Source organism: Helianthus annuus, chromosome 12 (assembly GCF_002127325.2).
Source record: "Helianthus annuus cultivar XRQ/B chromosome 12, HanXRQr2.0-SUNRISE, whole genome shotgun sequence".
NCBI lineage: Eukaryota > Viridiplantae > Streptophyta > Magnoliopsida > Asterales > Asteraceae > Helianthus > Helianthus annuus.
The window spans coordinates 80,576,025-80,594,132 of record NC_035444.2 but is presented as its reverse complement, the minus strand read 5'-3'; the positions used below and the strand labels follow the sequence as shown (position 1 = coordinate 80,594,132).

Below are 18,108 nucleotides of genomic sequence, written 5' to 3'. Positions count from 1 at the left end.
AAAAAATACTTTATTTTGAATACAAATTTATATCTGATGTCGAGGAAAAAAAATTAAACACAACTGCGTATTTAGTTTTCTTAAACTTAACAAACGCAAGTTATTAAAGAATAACTAAATGGGTTAAAGGCATATATAGAGAATACACTTACCGTTTCTGATAATTCCAAAATATGTCGGAATCCATTCTGTTCGTGCACATTACCAACACCCGTATAATTGTACAACTTATGATACCTAAATATACTTTATTTTGAATAGAACATTATACCAGAATGTTGAGGAAAAATATTAAACACATCTACGTATTCAACTTTTTAAAAAAGTTTAAGAATGCAAGTTATTGAAAAAAACAAGCTAAATAAAAATTAAATGGGTTAAAACTAATTACATTTTACCCGTTCAATTTTAAATAAACTCTTACACAAATAAAGATAAAAATAAACATGTTGTAACGATATATTCGGAATTTTATATAGCATTATGTTTATTAAACTAATGAAAAAAAAAGGTAAACGACGTCAGTTTATATAAAAATAATGTGATGATGCTTTGATATCATGTACCTTTATGCTCCGATCACTTGTACATTACTCTTCATAACTGGGTTTTAAATTAACCTTATATCGGAACGTAAATAAAAATATACACGTCGTAACAACATACTTGAACTTTATATGTTTATAATTACTCTAGTCACCTAACCAACTTAGTTTTAAAAAACAACCATGTGTTTTTTAAGTCCGGCCCATATAGTATACTACTATACTAGTCCTACCCTTGTCACTTTAAGTTTCACTTTTCTTTAGTTTTAAGGTTGGCAGCGAGTCGAGCATCTAAGCGTCGTCGATTACCAAGTAGGTGATGGGCCAACGATCAAAGAGACGAATATTAAATCCTCCAGGCAAATGGCGTGTAGCCTCTGGTTCTCTAACCTGTAACTTTAGAGATATGCTGGCTAGAGGGTATGAGATGGAGCCCCTAAGGGCTCCATTGCGCCACCTCATCGCCACGTTTACGCTATGTAGACATGGGGCTCCGTTGCATCTTCTCAATAACACTCATGCAATGGAATAAAGCTCCCTTATTTAAAAAATAAAAATAAATAAAAGCAAAAAACCGTAATGGTCAAGCATATGGGGCCCACCACCTTGTCTATGTTGTTTCTCGTTACTGTGTTGACAAGTGATCAATGGCGCCCCCTCAATGACGCCTAGGCAATGGGGTGAGGGGGCAGTTATTGACTGAGGTTGAGGGGGGGCTACCCCATACCCACTTACTAAAATTTCTTGCATATAAAAAGAAAGTAATTTAACAAAAGTGTTATGCGTCCCGTATAGAACCAATAAGTTGTAACATACCCACGCCGTTTAAGTTTCTTATTCTCAAGTACGTTTGTAACATTAACATATAATATAATGCGGAATTTCTCCTAAATTCCTATCTATATACGTTATTGTTGATTAAGTTTCTTTTCCTTTAGTTGTTGGTAATGTTGCTCTTTTGTCGAGTCTGAATGAGTAGCTTCATATGAATTTGAATACATGTAACTTTTTTGTTTGGAAATTCAAGCTCGAGTCGAATTTTAGCTTGTTTAAGCTCGTCAACTCAAATAAACAAGATTGAACCGAACTTTAACTCTTTAAGCTCTTCAGAGAAACAAGCAAATTACGAGAGCCGATCTTGATCCTTAAGGTTGTCTTACGATCCGAGCAAGCTGTTATTATGTTTATTTAAAAAAAAAAATACATATTATTATAGTTATTTAAACAAACACACATCTTTTACATATAAAAGCATCCAGCAAACACAACACATACACATGATCAGGAAACACAACATGCACTCACTGAAAGTCAATTATTTAGTGTCACCTCTCGTGGTATTTGACTTTGACTTTCATACATTATCATTCTAGAGATGCTTTGTCTCTATATCTTTGGTGAGCCTTTTATAAAAGTCCAGGAGTGCGTCTGGATCAGGAACATCAGGGCTTAACTTTTCATACTCAAATGTCCATGTGACCACGTGATTTGGACCCTTCGTATCTACATGACAATACATATAAATGTTCTTATATAGTTTGAGAAAATCGCCTTCAACTACCTGATAGGTGGTTAACTTTTTCTCGTCGTCAATGGCAAGGATTCGAGTCTTTGCAACACAGTCTTTTCCTTCTGCAAAACACCATACAACCAACCAATAATGTTATTTGGTTTAATGACCGGTCCAGTTATCAAAACATCGCGTACGGTTTAAAATTCTAAATTATCCATGTGTATTTTAGTAGATAAATATAGTTAAACTAATGCATGTGTGTATGTGATTTACCATACAAATAGTTCCAGTGGAGTACACAGCCCACGGTTCCGATTTCACCCTCATGGAGTTGGCAGTTTTGAACTAAAGTCGGGCTCAAGTTAGGAATGTGGTGCGGGTTTGCCTTCCATAACTTGTGAAAAACGTCGCCCTTCGGCTTGATCTCAATCTGAGCTACTCTTTTACCACTCAATGCCATCTTTTCCTTCAACTCGATTGGCAAAGGATGAGAATTATTTGGTGTATATATGGATCATCATTTATAGGCGCCAAGCCCTTCCCAACAAAAATAAATATTTATTTATAAATGACCAATTCATACGTTACCCAAGAGTGTCATCATATTTAAGTAGGGTTTTAAACGAACTAAACGTTCATCAAACAATTCGTGACCCATTTGGCGGAAAGTCTGTTTATGTTTGTTCGTTTAGTTAATGAACGAACACGAACAAGATATTCCGTTCAGTTAACTAAATGAACGAACACAAACAAAAGTCTCGTTCGTTTGACTGCGTTCGTGAACGTTCGGTAATATGTTCGTTGACATTCATTCCCCCTTCATTCGTTTACGTTCATTTATGTTCATCTATTTATGTTAATTTGTTAAAAGTTTTTAATGTTTTTTAGTGTTTCACTTTTCCTCTTAAGTTTTAATTTCCCCCTAAACATTAGTTAAAAAAAATTATATTAAGAAATTGTAAAATGCAAACTTTTATCTAAACATACGAAGAATTTGAACGCTAAAGACATTTTTTTTGGATATTTCTAAGTAACTTTAAATAATTACGGTAAAAGTTAGCTAAACTTGATTTATCGTATGGTGGTTGTAGTAAACTTCTTATGTCTTATATTCTTGATTTATCATTTAATGGTTGTATTTGACTACTTGTGTCAGATGTTTAAGGTTAGTGGTGTTTTTCTTCTTTTAGTTTCAAGTTTAATATTCGTTTGTGTTCATTTATGTTCGTTTGCATTTGTTTGTGTTCATTTGTTTTCGTGACCAATGTTCACGAACTGTTCGCGAACAACTAAAATTCCTTAACAAACAAATACGAACATTAAATTTTGTTCGAAATGTGTTCGCGAACAGTTCACGAACATCTGCATTTCCTTAACGAACAAACACGAACATAGCCTCGTTCGTGTTCATTCAGTTCAGGATGTGTCTGTACATACACACACCGCATTTTAAAGGTATACAAAATCGTTTTTAACTAGCATCTATTACCAAAAGGTATGTGGTCTAATGGTATTAAAGTGTGTAATCTCTTCTCATTTGGTTAACCGTTCAAATCTTATGTTAAATCAAAGCGTGGACTTAGACCATATGTAATAGTTCAAGCCCCTGAGAGACATTTTCATTTTTCAGTCATATGGATGCCACGTTAGCAGAGGTATTTTGAAGCAAAAATGGGTGTAAATTGTACTGGTTCAACCCCCTTTCATGCCCCTCCGATGATTACCTTATTATTATTTTTAAAATGAAATCAGCCGATAGTGGACGTGAATGGTGTAAGAGTGTGTCCGCAAGAAGGTGTGATTGAAAACAGTGGCGGAGGTTACTTTTGGCCCGACGGTGCTCCAGCCCCCATTGATTTTTTGCTCGTATTGTTAATTTTACCAAAAATTCTTGATTTTTTTTGTAGTGTATAATATTGAATACGTCTGGTCCCTACTAACTTTTCGTTCAAGCTCCACCACTAATTGAGAAAACACCTAGAACATCATTTCAGGAATTTTGAAATAGAGGGTGTTAACTAGCTGTGTTATAAGAATGGTGTTAATATTCGCACACCACTCTCCTCTATCTCTCTATATATACATAAATATAAATAGAGAGTGAGTGAGAGTGATAGAGTGAATAAAGGGTGTAAGAATAAGATATAGGAGTCTATGAATAAGATGACTATAAGAAAGCGATATTTATTTGAAATATTAAAATATGAACGAAATCTATTTCTCATCTCAAAAAACCAATCACATTATTGGTTATTCCTGTACTTAAATATATATATGATATATGACATTATTTTACCTAAATCTAAAATCAATCACATTATTGATTATTCATGTACATGAGCATAGATGATATATGACATCATTTCCTCCCAAATCTAGACAAATCACTCAATATATATGATCGGGTCAATACGGGTACGTAACCTATAAAATTTGAAATAGATGCTATTACTTAACTATTTAATTTTTAAATTTTTTATTAGAATAATAATGTCAATACGTCATTTAAGTTAGGTATCAAGTCATGAGCCTTCTCGTTAAATGGCATAGGGTGAGGGTTAAGATTTGGTATCTTTAGGGAATTCAAGTTTAAAACCTGACTCAAGAGGTTTTTTCACAGTTATGGGGATTCTTCCTTGTTGGTGTTCCTTGATGAGTCAGGCTAGGAGTGTCAAAACCAGTATGAACGGTTGACATCCCGTCTTAGAAAGGCTCACTCGAGTATTGAGATTAGTTACAAACGTTGTTCAAAAAAAGTTAGGTATCAAGGAGTTTCTCATGTTCAGTGCAACCGGAACTTGTATAATACAAAAAAAAAATTATTTACAAGACAATTATTTTAATTACACAAGATGTGCCTTCAATGTAAGAAAAAAAAAGTCATAAAATGCTCAAAATGTATCATAACATGTCTAAAAATATCACCAAGTGTTTTATATTGACAGTAAGTGTATAAATCTATTATCTATTATATATAGCCTATATATATAATAAACAAGAAGATTTGGGCTGATGTGGCATTAGATTAGAGCCTCTAGGAATGGGTTTTGGCGGGAAAACGAAAATGCAGTCCAAATGTTTCACGAGGATCCCGTTTTGAGTAACCCGAACCCATGTATTCGGACACTATATAATTATCTATTGTCACAAGAAACCCTAACAGCCACATATTTCCAATCCATCCCTCTTTCAATCCCCATTATCAATTGCAAAAATTCTTCTTTGAATCCTCATCAGTAATACGAATTCGGTCCTCATCTCAATGCGATTCTTCATCTTTCCTACATCCATTCATCGTTGTCTTCTACCACATATCGGTCATATCAATTGGATCCTATATATCCATTAACGCTTCGTTCTTTCTCACAATTCCATTTTCTCACAAACCCTAAATCCAAACCTCTTCATCTACATATATCTTCTTAACGCACCAAACGGTCACTAGTGTCAGGTTCCGGGGGCAACGATGGTGATTCAGTTCGTTGATTGTTGTGTAGGTATGTTTCTGTTCGTTGATCGAATCAATTGATTCAATTCGCTGATTGTTGTTTGGTAATCTGTTTGTTTCGTTTGAGATGTTGTTTGGCGTTTAGGGTTCTTAATTATGAGTTTCTTAATGTGTAAAAGAATTTAAGATATAATACTTTTCTAAGCCTTTGCTTCTTGATATCAATCACCCTTTGAATTTGGGAATAAAGAATGCATATGTACTTAAAATACGTTGAGTGTATATAGTGTGTTTGTCAAACTTGATTTCTAAAACCAGTTTATGGAAATCCTATATTTTTGAGGCATTATTCAGATTTTCTTAATAGTGAATATGAATTTTTGTTGCTCTATAGATTTCAGTACCAAAAAACTTTAACATTTTATGAGAAAAAGTATAAACTTTTAAGGCCTAGGTGCTTTAAACCTTGAAACCTCAATTTTTTTTTATAACCGGAGGTTATTGATTACTGTTATTACATTTTTTTCTGTGGGCATGCAGTGGGTCAGGTGGAGGCGAGGACGACAATGGATGACGGCGAAGAGATAGGCTGCGATTGGTGAGGTTGTGGTATGGTATCTGTAGGTCCCCTTGAGTCTTATGGATCTTTCACAGAATTGTCAATCCGATCAAGAGTGCGGAATCCTCTTGATCAGAATAAGCAGAAAACGTGTAGGAACAGAAACAACAAATCACTTTCAAACCGGATCTTTATTGATTATCTATCAACAAGAATTACAATCAATCAAGATCCCTAACCCTAATTTCGTCCAAGCTAGTAATGCTCTCACGAAATTCTCACAAACTCTGTTTTGGCTGATTAACCTAAACCCTAAAGCCTAACCTTGTTTATATAACACAAGGTTTACAAGTTGGACTAGGGTTTCCTACATGGACAAGCCCAATTCGTCCCCCTAGACCCAATGTGGGTTTAGTTTAGCCCAAACTCAATTATCTCACTAATACAAAGCTAAACCCGCTAACTGTTTATCGTTTAACTAATTACAAGATATCCAAAGACCAAATCTAAGCTGTTGTCACAAATATGCACCAACAAACTCCCCCTTGACAATAGCTTCATAAAAACTTTGTCTTCAGTCTTCTTGCAATCTTCATGTCATCTTGCACTGTCTTTGGTCTTTGGATAGCTTTAGATTCAATGTCAGCAACAGACTCCCCCTAAGCTGATGCATCCAATCACCAAATCTTCAAAACGTTAGCACTTGAGTAAACTCCAGTTTAGCATTTGCAAAGCAATCTCCAAACTCTTCAATCTTGTCTGCAATGTAGAAAGGAGATTCTACCATGCATCCAATCAAACTCTCATCTTCACACTTCACAGCAACAAACTGCTTCAATCTGTATACTATAAAACAAACATCTCGAGAAACCATAAGAATTTTTTTCAACAAAGTTAAATAAATTATTATTTTTCAAGAGATAGTTAAACTGTATTACAGATTAAGCATTTTCAATTTATCACCAACACGCAAAACTTTTTGTTCAACACACAAGAACCTGCATGATTTAAAATTTTGAACTCACTTTCTAACACCGTCTCCCCCTATCAGTAACAATTCCTCCAAGAATAACAGTTTTCCGTACGTTAAGAATTTTAAACAGAAAAAGACACTGTTTTTGGATTTTTATATTTTTCTGAAAGCAAGTAAATACAAAAGCAATAAACACTCTATTTTTGTGAGAATCACTGGTAAGAAGATCATATCAGCACAATCAAACTATTTCACACTATTAGATAATTCTTTATTTAATTTTTAGTGAAAAGCAGTTCAAGACGATTACCAGTATGTTTGTCCACTTAAACAAAATGCATGTTTGTCCACTTAAACAAAATGCATGAACATTTCAAGTACCATTACCGTATGATACGTTAAGGTAATTTTAATTACTGATATACTAGCGTGTCCCACTTCAGGATATACCCCCGCGATCAAGGTATGCACAAAGATTCATCGTAGTAGGTGAGTATACTGAATTCATCCGTTTTATTTTTCAACAATAGATAATTGGTGAACAGGTCAGTACTTCCGTACAGCAGAGAGACCAAAATATCTTATCGAGGGCTAAGACAAATACCATTTTTGGTACGAATTATGCATTTTGCATTTTTTGAATGACTCTCTATGAGAGCTTCTTCATTTTCAAGGTTTTGGCATTTTTAGCTCTTTTAAGATATCCTGGGTGTGTCTAGGTCAGCATGTATCTGGATGCAGCAGAAGGACACCCCTGATATCCCCAGATGAAATAACAGTATAAAGACCCAAAACCTCAGATTTTGGCAATCTATCAACGCAAGATTTAAGGTCATTAAACCATACACCACTGATGTGTTCCCCGCTCATATTCAGTTTATTTAGGTTTATATCACATTGGTAAGTTGATTATTTCATGCTTTTTGCCTACTGGTACATCATATGATGAAGCTGCTATCACACTTAAGCATTTTAATTCAGTTTGAGTGTGACAGTCTAACTTGCTGATGTACTATCATTTCTTCTTTTTCACATAGTGATAACTCATTTTTGATTTTCTATTTTTTTTATGTTTTTGATTTTTTAATGTTTTTATATTTTTTGATTTGTAATTTATAACTTACTCCCCCTAAACTCACGCACTAACTAAACTCTTTTTGACTTAGGTAAATTTCTCCCCCTAAATTTTTGTTTTTATGGAGCAAGTTTTAAAAACACAAATTTAAAACACAAACAAACTCCTACTTCAATCTGACAATAAGTTTTTCACCAAAACAATCATCAATCAATCACTAAAGTAAATAGTTAGTTACCAATTTTAACTTACTATTCACCTCAGACGCTTTACAGGAATAACCACTGTCGAACACATCAACAGTCCTTCTTGGTCATCCTGCACACACTCAACAACTTAGTTAGACTTAACAACCCAAACCTGACCGGCTTTGGGTTGACCATGTAAATCCGTATAAGATGCCTTTAACCAATATCCATCACACCTTACTGGTGTCTTGGATGTATTACCCGTTGTTGAACAAGATTTATAATTTTCACTAGGTCTTTGATCACGAGAGTTCCAATAAAATCTCGGATTTTCTGACCTTTGAAAATTATTTTCTTGATACCTTCTTCGCCCATTATTAAACCATGAATTTTGAAAAAATTTTGGATGTTGTCGAACATTTGAGTTACTAAAACCCCTATGTTCGTTTCTTCTTTTAAAATTTCGATTACCAAAAGTATGGTATCGATTTTGATATCCAAAATTTCTATTTTGACTTTGAAACCGATTTGATTTACCATTAAAATAGCTAAATTGTGTAGAATTGCTTCTTGGCCTATCAAATCTTCTTGTTGTTGAAGTCTTAAATTGAAATCTTGGTTGATTATATTGACAATGTGGTTGCACATTATTATTTAAATCAACCATGTTCCCATCCTTAACCTCATCAACTTTTTCTTTATTTTTCTTCAAAGGACAACAACTCACCACGTGCCCTTTGTTGTGACATCTGAAACAAGATTTTGTCTTGTAATTTCTCTGTTTGTTAAATCTCTTTTTAAATGTTTTCTTATTTTCCTCTTCAGTATTCTCATCCGATTTATGAGGTGTACTGTTAGACTCAACAACTTTTTTCAAAGTTTCTGGACTTTTTGGCAAGTCCACAGCTATCGGATCCACTACAGCTGGTGTAGTAGGCACAAAATCAATTAACTCATTCTCATCAGGTAAAAAAGATTAGTCTTGATTTTTAGAAGATAAGGCATTACTAAACCCCAAACCCTTTTTATCATTACTCTTTTCAAACTTTTTTGAATGTGAGTCCTAACTAATGAAGAGTTTCCAAATTTGTCTAACTTTCCTTTAAGTTCGACAATTTGGTCTTGTGCAATGGCCAATTCCCTGCACTTTTCAGAAAATTCATTAGTTTTATCCTTTACAGTTTCACGAGCCAAATCAATGATCTGTATCAGTTCATTGACTTTGCTTGTTAAACTGCTGATTTCTTGTTCATTTGATTTGAGTTCATTTAAGCAATTTGACTCTCTTTTAATCAAAAGAACATTTGACTCTTTTTGTTTTTCCAATTCAGCAAACAGAATTTTGTTCTGCTCCGATAGTCTGTTAACTTTACCTTGTAGTTCAATGCAATTATGACACGTATGACTTACAGGTTCTGATGTTACCTTCACCTCTGTTGTAAGTTCATTCACATCATTCATGCACTTTGAAACTTCTGCAGCCTTCTTTTCAACATTCTCCTTCTTCTCTTCTTTCACAGCATCTGCTTCTTTATCTAAAGCACGACCTCCTACACTCTGTCTTGATGAACTCTAATAACGTTTTTCTAAAGTTCCCACAGCTCATAAGAAGTCCCATAGTGCTTGATAGTATGTTTAATTCCCTCAGGCAAGGACATCTTGATCACTGCTAAAGCTTTCTTCTCAACATTTACCATTAGTTTCTCAGATTCATCCATCATCTCATGAGAAATCACCTTAACCCTTCCTTCAATACGACGTGTAGGAGCAATGTATCCATCAATCATACAACACCACATTCTGAAATCCTCACTTTTCACAACCGATTCAAACTCCTCCTTCCAAACAGCATATTCTTTGACGTTTCTCAGCTTTGGCCAATTCTTAACTTTCTCACCAACATTGTCCACTTTAACCATCTTTAAACACGTTTACAGTAACCAGACTGATAAAACCGTACAAAATTTTTCCGAAAACAGTTTTTACCAAATTATACCGTTAGAATCGTCTCGAAAAAACGAATCCAATGATATATAATGTCGAAAACCCAATTCAGAATTTTCCAGAGTTTTTTTCTTTTTTGTCCTAAAAATCCAACGAACCCACCCATGCAAACAGTTTAGTCAAATGAGCTACGGATCACTTTCTATTCACAAAAACGTTAATTCCTCTATACGTATCTAGTTCCTCCACTCCACCTTTTAATTTTGCTGGCAAACCAAGTTAATTTCTCCGTGTCACACTAATTATGCTGGCAAACCAACTTAAATATGCTGATAGAGCAGTTATAATTATGCTGGTAGAGGAATTATAATAATGCTGGTTTTTTAAATTCGCTGGAATAAATATGCTAGCTAATCAAATTCGCTAGTTAATTATGCTAGCTGATCAAATTAATTTTGCTGGTTAATTTCTCTAGATAACTTCGCTGGCAAGTCAATTTCGCTGGCACGACGGTTAATTTCGCCGATCACCGTAATAATTTCGCTCAGGACAATTGTACGGTTACCAAAGTCGCCTTTGGATTTAATTTCGCCGGTCACCAAAGTTAAATTCGCTGGATCAGATAATTGGGAAATTTACTTTCACCGGTCACCGAGGTTAAATTTGCTGGATCAGAAAATTCCTCTGATTTGTAAGCGGAATTGTTAAATTTGCTAGAAAATTTTGGAAACTCAATATGTTTGAAATTTCTGAAGATTTTCCAGATTCTTTTAACAGTTTCCTGCAAAATCAAAACACCAAAATCAGCAAAAATTTTTGAAATTTATGATGAACACGAAGAACAATCTTCGAATCTTCAAGCCTTTCCAGCCAAAATCTTTCAAACAATCAACCAAACCTGTAACCAGAAACACTTAAACAGCAAAATTAAATACGCAAATAGATCAAACAGACCAAAACTTTTCGAAAATCCCAAGAACACAACAAAAATTTCGAATTTTTTTTTCAAAAACCCTAGTTTTCTGTAGCAGCAATTCTGAACCGAGCTTCTTCAAGAGCCTAATGCTCTGATACCAATTGTAGGTCCCCTTGAGTCTTATGGATCTTTCACAGAATTGTCAATCCGATCAAGAGTGCGAAATCCTCTTGATCAGAATAAGCAGAAAACGTGTAAGAACAGAAACAGCAAATCATTTTCAAATCGGATCTTTATTGATTATCTATCAACAAGAATTACAATCAATCAAGATCCCTAACCCTAATTTCGTCCAAGCTAGTAATGCTCTCATGAAATTCTCACAAACTCTGTTTTGGCTGATTAACCTAAACCCTAAAGCCTAACCTTGTTTATATAACACAAGGTTTACAAGTTGGACTAGGGTTTCCTACATGGACAAGCCTAGACCCAATGTGGGTTTAGTTTAGCCCAAACTCAATTATCTCACTAATACAAAACTAAACCCGCTAACTGTTTATCGTTTAACTAATTACAAGATATCCAAAGACCAAATCTAAGCTATTGTCACAAATATGCACCAATAGTATCTTCTACATTAGATCAAGTGTGTTTTTATCTCACTAGGAACAATTAGTTTTTAGTTTCGTGATTGCATTTAGACCCGTGATTGAATTTAAATTTCATAGGAAATACCATTTTCATGTAATGAACTTTAACTCCTCATTTTTTTCTAGCATCAACTTTAAAAACCAAGAGCAACGGAGAACTAAAACTTCAAAGCTTTTAGAATTGTCAAATTATGATTCTCACATGCAGTGGCGGACCCTGAAATTTTTTTCATGGGTGCGGATTTTTTGTAAGGTTCATTTGTTTATTGCTATACAATAATTTTTTCCGGTCCGACTCGGGTCGGGTCGGAGGCAAAAATTCTTACCTATAAGTTAATTTTCTTCAAAAACTCATATTTTTATTTTTATTTTTGCTTGCTTGAGTATCAAAATTCTTAGATTTCAAAAAATATGGTGAAAACTCAACTAAAATATGGTGAAAACTCAACTACTGTTTTATGTTTTGTTTGCCGAATATCTTTTTAGAGAATCATTTCAAAAAATCTATATACTATATATAAGCATTTCCCATGTCTAAAATAGTAATTTAACATCAATTTTTTAAGATGGCAGATTAAAAGTCTCAAACAAAACCCTATATTTTTTTTCATTTTTCCCCATTCTACCCCTGCTCTCCCTACGTCCCCCGTTATATGAAACCCTAATCATTGAAATTGAATATTATCATTAACACAGTCGTTCCCTTTACCCTCCCCAGAGCAGGCTATCACCCTTAAACGGCCGGAGAAATGAAGGGTCCTATATTAAACCTGTTTTCCATTATAGATAGATTTGCGCCTATATATGAGGGGGAGAGAGACGCTCAGAAGCCAGACAAAACACCGGCCGTTGCACGCCTGCACCCATGTTCCAGTTGTAAATCGGAACATAGTGAGTGTAGGGGAGAATTCCATCGGTCACCACCGTTGATTGAATATATCTCGGCTCTTGTTCTACTTTTTCACATCTTTCGATTTGTGTTTTTAACCCTAAAGAATAAAGAAACCAGGGGTCACATGTATCATATGAGTCAAGAACTGCAATGGGTATGTTGTTTTCTGTTTCATAATTCTCTTCTTGTTGATTAATTTGTGGTTTTTTGACGATTTGATTCATATTTTCTTATAAACCACCTGTAGGAGTTACTCTCGAAACATGGAAGATGAATATTAAATGTTTATCCGTCACATGAACCCGCCACGAGGGCAACGAATCATGTAAAAACACTACAATCATCTAGGTACACATACCTTTCAATTTGACAATTTCATCATGTTTTAGGGCATAGAAGAGCCTGATCAATAGCATGCCCACAAGGTGTTTGTGTTATTGCCTGAAAGAAACTGATTGTTTGATTTAGTGTTTTATTGAAACAAGTGGACCGTGCTAACAAGCATGGCATTCTTTTGGAAGTTGTGAAAGTGCTCACTGGTCTAAGCTTCATTGTTATAAAACGCACATTATTGTTAAGGAATTGTTTTATTTTGATGATTATGAATTTATTTATATTTCACCGAATAGCAGAGATGTTTTACAACACCGGTCACCATCACGACTCTTCCTCTTCCAATTCATCCTCTCATAACGTCGACTCTTAGGTATCTCTTTTCTACATCACCATTTTGTTCGATTTTATCAATTAGTTGTATATGTTTTGGATTTTAAACCTGACTGAGCCTCTATTTAAGGTTTTGGTTAATCATTATACTATTTGAAGTTTTAATTTGGCGGTGATGCTTGTTTTGGTTATTTTCTTATTTCATTCTCTCTTTGTTGGTTCATTGTTTTTTTTTCAACTACAAGATTGGTTAAGATTGGCTGATTGGGTTTTACTTAGGGTTCTAGATCAGGAGTGAATTATTGCTTGTTAGTTATCATTGATAGAATGCATTAGAGTGTTTTGATTTTATACACAAATTGGTACATCTATCGAAGGTTGAATAACTGAATGCATTTACAACCTTCAGAAAATGTGATTGTCTAACTCGTGCTTCTCATTTTCAGTCACTAATTCATAACCCTGGGGGTGTTCCCTACCTATGGAGTCATTAATAGATTGATAAGCTAGCTGTGTTGTTACATGATGCCTAGAAAATCTTCATATAGCCAACCATTTAGGTTGCACTTGAGGTTGATGATGTTCAAATATGATCCTGCAGGTTATGTTTTTGTAAGAAATTATTGGAGTCACAAGGCACAAAGTGCTTGTTTATTTTTTTTTTAAGTGAGAAACGCACCGTGGTGACAAGGTCTAAAACCGATATGCAAAGCCTGTCGTACAATACCCTGCTGCGCATAAGTCGGCATGTACATGAGGCACGTACCTCACTTGTGCCAAAAAGACATTTTTGGTGCGCCTCAACTGCATCAAGAAGACATTTTTTTGGTGTGCCTTAACTGTGTTTTTGTACAGACGTAGCATTAGCTACACAAAAGCAATGGACCTGTCGCCTTGCACCTAAGTCCACCTTAGGCATGCCTTTTATATATCAAGCTTAAAATGACTTGAAACCAGTCTAAACCAGCCTGAAACAAGTCTAAAATAAATAAAAATGTCCTGAAATACGCGTGCGCTTTGTGCCTAGATGACAGACTCACCCTTTGTGCCTTGAGCATTGAATATTTTCTATGTTTAATTTTTTTAATCGATATCAAAATAAGCAAAAAGATCTTACTATGCATGGGATATGGTATAGTGTGCTCAAGAAACAACACAGAATCACTCAATCTCTTATAGCATCATGAAAAACAATGTGTGTGTGGTCTCTAGGTCATCAAAGAAGTTGGTTGACAAACTCTTTGTAAGCAATGCCATCTGTCTACGACAGCTCCATATGACATTAATTAACGTTTCAATCACTCAATTGAATATAAGCATGTTGGTAATGATACATAGTTAAGACAACCTTTGTAGTTCTACATATCATATCAATACTGCTTTCTGTAAAAAGTTGTTCAACTTGATATGTCCTGATACATAGAAAATAATTTGAAAGTACATGCTTGCAATGCTAATAGTGCAAGACAAAAGGCTTTAAATAGCATGATTTAGCAGCAATCATGTCGGGCTGAATTGATGAACCTGAACACAACACATATATTTAATCTTTCTTTTTTTTAATATAATTTTTGTATTTCAGGACACAATGCAAGCAATTTAAAATAAGGGCTGTTAAGGTGAAGGATGATTTAGAGAGTGTTGTATCTGGCATTAATGTGCTTGTCAACCCAGAAAAGGTATATATTTAAATGTTTTAATTAAATCGATATATGTATTCTTTTTTATTTTACAACTTTTTTTTAGATCTAATTTCTTTTTCTACTGATGATGACTAATAGACTAAATTAATTTCATTGTAACCAAGAAGAGGATGCTTTGAAGTGCGTGAAGAAGGCGGGAAGAAGTTTGTTAGTCTTCTGGTAATCTCATCACCGTATTTAACCTTTTGCTTTTTTAAAATTTAAAATTAGACTAAGTCGTACAAGTGTACAAATATTATTTCCATCATCAATAGAAAAAAGTCACATTTTCAGTATCACACATAATTGTCAATACATGTGGTAGTTTTGGTCGTTTACTTAAGGAGTTGATTTGGGCGGTATTTTATCTCGAACGAGTCAATACATGTGGTAGTTTTGGCCCGTTTACTTTAGAGGAATTGGTCAAACGTGTTGAGAGTTGTCTCACACACAATGTGCTTAACAAGCTTTACATAATGATTCAGCTTAATAACGAATGTGTTAATTTGGGCTGCGTTGTTATCTCAAATGGGTTAAATCAAAATATTTAGCTGAAAGAGAATTGGTCAAACGAGTTGAGAGTTGTCTCACACACAATCTCTTAAGTAGCTTTATAATGATCAAGATTAATAATATTGTTTTTGTGTTTATAGTTATAACACGTATTAATCTATTGAATTGTTTTTAAATCGGACAAAAGGGATTTAATATGCCCTATTTGTTCATTACACAGTCATTTGCATTTCAAAATGTTGATTATAACCCTGTTATATATTAAACTTGTGAACTTATAGTAGACAGTTGTTGCAACATGGAAAAGTAAAGTTACCTTGTTTGTTATGTATAGGATATGAAACGACCATTTGGACCGATGAAGGCCTTGTGTAATTACAAGAAGCGCCAAAAAGGCGATGATTCCGAGGCTGTCTCTAGAAATGGTACCCAAGTTTTAAGAAAGGATGGGAGAAATAAAAACATCCGCGGAAACTATCCTCTTTGGTTTGGTGAGAAAGGTGGGGGATATAAAAGAATAGTCGTTTCCTGGTCTAATCAAGTCCAAACCAACTCAAGTGGTGCAATTCTAATTTGGAAGTGGTAGTTGAGTTTTTTCTCAAAAAGACCATTTTGGTTATGTTGTTATTATGGTGATTGCTATAGTTTCAGTTTTTTACACTTACTCTAGGAGCTTGCTAAATCCTTAGGTGTAAACTAATGTAATGGTGATTTTGAATAAAACTTTGAAGTTTATAGTAACTTTTTTCATGTATTTTGCGAGCTCTGTTATTTTTTTTTTCATTTTACATATTATGTTTGCTCAAATGTAGGGAAAGCTTACAACCCAATCATAATGCCTATGTTTCCACCACGTGTTTTCGACTCCGCCGCAACGCGCGGGTTTCCCACTAGTAATTGATATACCTTAATTAGAAAATTAGAACAAATCAACTATATATTACCATATAACACATAAATATATTAATACTTTGATTTATATTAATAAGTCTAGGATGTAAATTAAATATATAAACTACATACCTAAATGGAAATACTAATAATCTATATATATTAATAAATGAGATGATGTGGGCTATGTGTCTTTGAATGGTGAAGCCATTTTGATGATGTGGCAACCATTGGTTTAGTGAACCTTGATTTTAGGAGGGAAATTGTCTAATTCTTAATACACAAACCACATTTGAGAATACACAAACCAAAAACTACATATCCACGCGGGATCCGATAGTATTTGGGTCGGATATATGGTCTTTCGAAATAACCCAAATACAATATGGATCCTATATAATCTTATTTCTCAATCATTGAACCCAAAATTTTCGTTCTACACTTTCTTTCTCTCGGTTCTCTCTCTTCTAAATTCCATCTCCGATCATCATCTTAGGTGTCGAATCTTTCAAAAATCATAGGTAAATTTACTTAGATCAAACTTAAATACTGTTTATTTATGTTATTAGATCTTATAGGAACTTTTTTTTGTTCAAAACCCATTCGGCAGATCTTAATCATTTTCGTTGTTATTTGTTTGTAGACATAATTTGCATGTATGTGATTTATATTAGATTGTTATTTATTGTAAATGTTTAATGTGAATTTTTGATGATTTTTTTTTTGTTGATCGAACCTGTTATATGTAAGTTTAATAAAAAATCTATAAAAAATTTGTTCTTGATCTCCTTCTCCGCAGATGCTTATTGTTTGATTTTTCGTTTTTTTTTTGTTTTCGTTGTTTGTTGATGATGATTTTGCATTATCCGATTCCAATCATATAAAATGATATTTTGTTGATGTTTTGATTTTGTTCTCATGTTACTCATATTTTTATTTACAGTCTTTTAGTTTGTTGTTGATGATGATATGTTTTGATTGTGTCTGATGTGTTTTGATTGTGTTGATGAAGATTTACAGTGGTCTGATAATTTTTCTCCAGTATAATGTTTTTGTCTTCGGAATATTGATTTTGTTTCTAAATAATAAATATTTTTTATTTTTTTAAACCATTTCTTTTTATTTTTGGATTTTGAAGTTTCTCCATTGACTAAATTATCTTTTAAAGCTTATTGATCGTTGATTTAGGAATATTGATTGTTTTTCTAAAAATACTTTACCGTTTTATTTTTTTAAAAACCTTCATACACATTTTTCAGATATGGATCCCTTGCACAACAGTCCTTCATTTTTAAAGCTTATTGATGAAGACGACCCGATATTTTTGGTATGTTTATGTGTATTCTAATTACTAATCATATTTTAAGTAAACTGGTATTTGTCTTTTTTTTATTTTATTTTATACTCATAGCAAATAAATGGTGATTTATATTTAGTATGATAATTTACGGCATTGGATGTTAGTGATATAATTTTTAGAATTTAAATTTCAAATTTTAAATTTTGAGCAATTTTAAATTTCGTTAGTGATTTATTTTTAGTATGATAATTTTTTGGAATTAAGGTTTCTATTTCTATAAATAAATGGTGTTACGTTTTTTGAAACCTCAAATTTAAAATTTTAAGGTTTCTATTTATATTTGCGGAATTTAA

The 18,108-nt window shown here is 33.6% G+C and overlaps 1 protein-coding gene and 1 long non-coding RNA gene across 2 annotated transcripts; one reads left to right on the top strand and one right to left on the bottom strand.

Moving 5' to 3' along the window:
• Positions 1–1,781: 1,781 nt before the first annotated feature.
• LOC110868444 (kirola) lies at positions 1,782–2,526 on the bottom strand. Its single transcript, XM_022117597.2, has 2 exons — positions 2,332–2,526; positions 1,782–2,177 (listed from the first exon to the last, which is right to left on the bottom strand). Exons 1-2 carry the CDS (start codon positions 2,516–2,518, stop codon positions 1,915–1,917), a joined length of 450 nt encoding a protein of 149 aa, XP_021973289.1. The 5' UTR covers positions 2,519–2,526; the 3' UTR covers positions 1,782–1,914.
• A 9,193-nt stretch (positions 2,527–11,719) lies between these two features.
• Positions 11,720–16,305, top strand: LOC110868442. Its single transcript, XR_002552444.2, has 5 exons — positions 11,720–12,857; positions 12,951–13,409; positions 14,952–15,048; positions 15,151–15,231; positions 15,899–16,305. It is a non-coding gene; the product is annotated as an uncharacterized LOC110868442 (long non-coding RNA).
• The last annotated feature ends 1,803 nt before the right edge of the window (positions 16,306–18,108 follow it).